This window comes from Buceros rhinoceros, unplaced genomic scaffold (genome assembly GCF_000710305.1).
Source record: "Buceros rhinoceros silvestris isolate BGI_N320 unplaced genomic scaffold, ASM71030v1 scaffold25740, whole genome shotgun sequence".
NCBI lineage: Eukaryota > Metazoa > Chordata > Aves > Bucerotiformes > Bucerotidae > Buceros > Buceros rhinoceros.
In genome coordinates this window covers 19,243-19,623 of record NW_010389408.1, presented here as the reverse complement: position 1 = coordinate 19,623, position 381 = coordinate 19,243, and the positions used below count along the sequence as shown (strand labels likewise).

The 381-nt window shown below is 59.6% G+C and overlaps 1 protein-coding gene across 1 annotated transcript in view; it reads right to left on the bottom strand.

Moving 5' to 3' along the window:
• FRAS1 (Fraser extracellular matrix complex subunit 1) overlaps positions 1–381 on the bottom strand; it is a gene marked incomplete at both ends in the record, with an annotated part of 49,120 nt that overhangs the window by 29,500 nt on the left and 19,239 nt on the right. The window contains one exon of the mRNA XM_010134267.1: positions 268–381. This exon is cut by the window's right edge and continues 5 nt beyond it. Coding sequence (XP_010132569.1) covers positions 268–381 — 114 coding nt within the window. The remainder of the gene's footprint in view (positions 1–267) is intronic.

The following is a 381-nucleotide window of genomic DNA, read 5'->3' as shown; positions in this document are numbered from 1 at the left end:
GCAGGAAAAACCTGCTGCCTCGCCACACAGTGTCGGCGTGATCACCGCTAATTCTCCCAGGACACTAACAGAGCTCGTCTTCAGGCAAAGAAGCAATGGCTGAACGCAGACGATGCCAGAGAGCATCATTTGAGCATCCTCCTGACAGCACCCAGAAACTGCTGGAAGAACCAGCCTAACACGGCAGTTTTAAACCCGGGGCAGAAAGCGAGGCAGACTCCGGTGCCCCCGAAGCACCCCGGGTTTGGCAGCTGGCTCGTGGGTCACCTGGATTTCTCGCTGCTGTGCACAAAGCGGACTCTCCTCTCCTTCACATCCCGGCAGCTGAAGCGGTCGCCTTTGCTCAGCGGCCCCTCCTTCCCACCCGCCACCAGCAGCAGC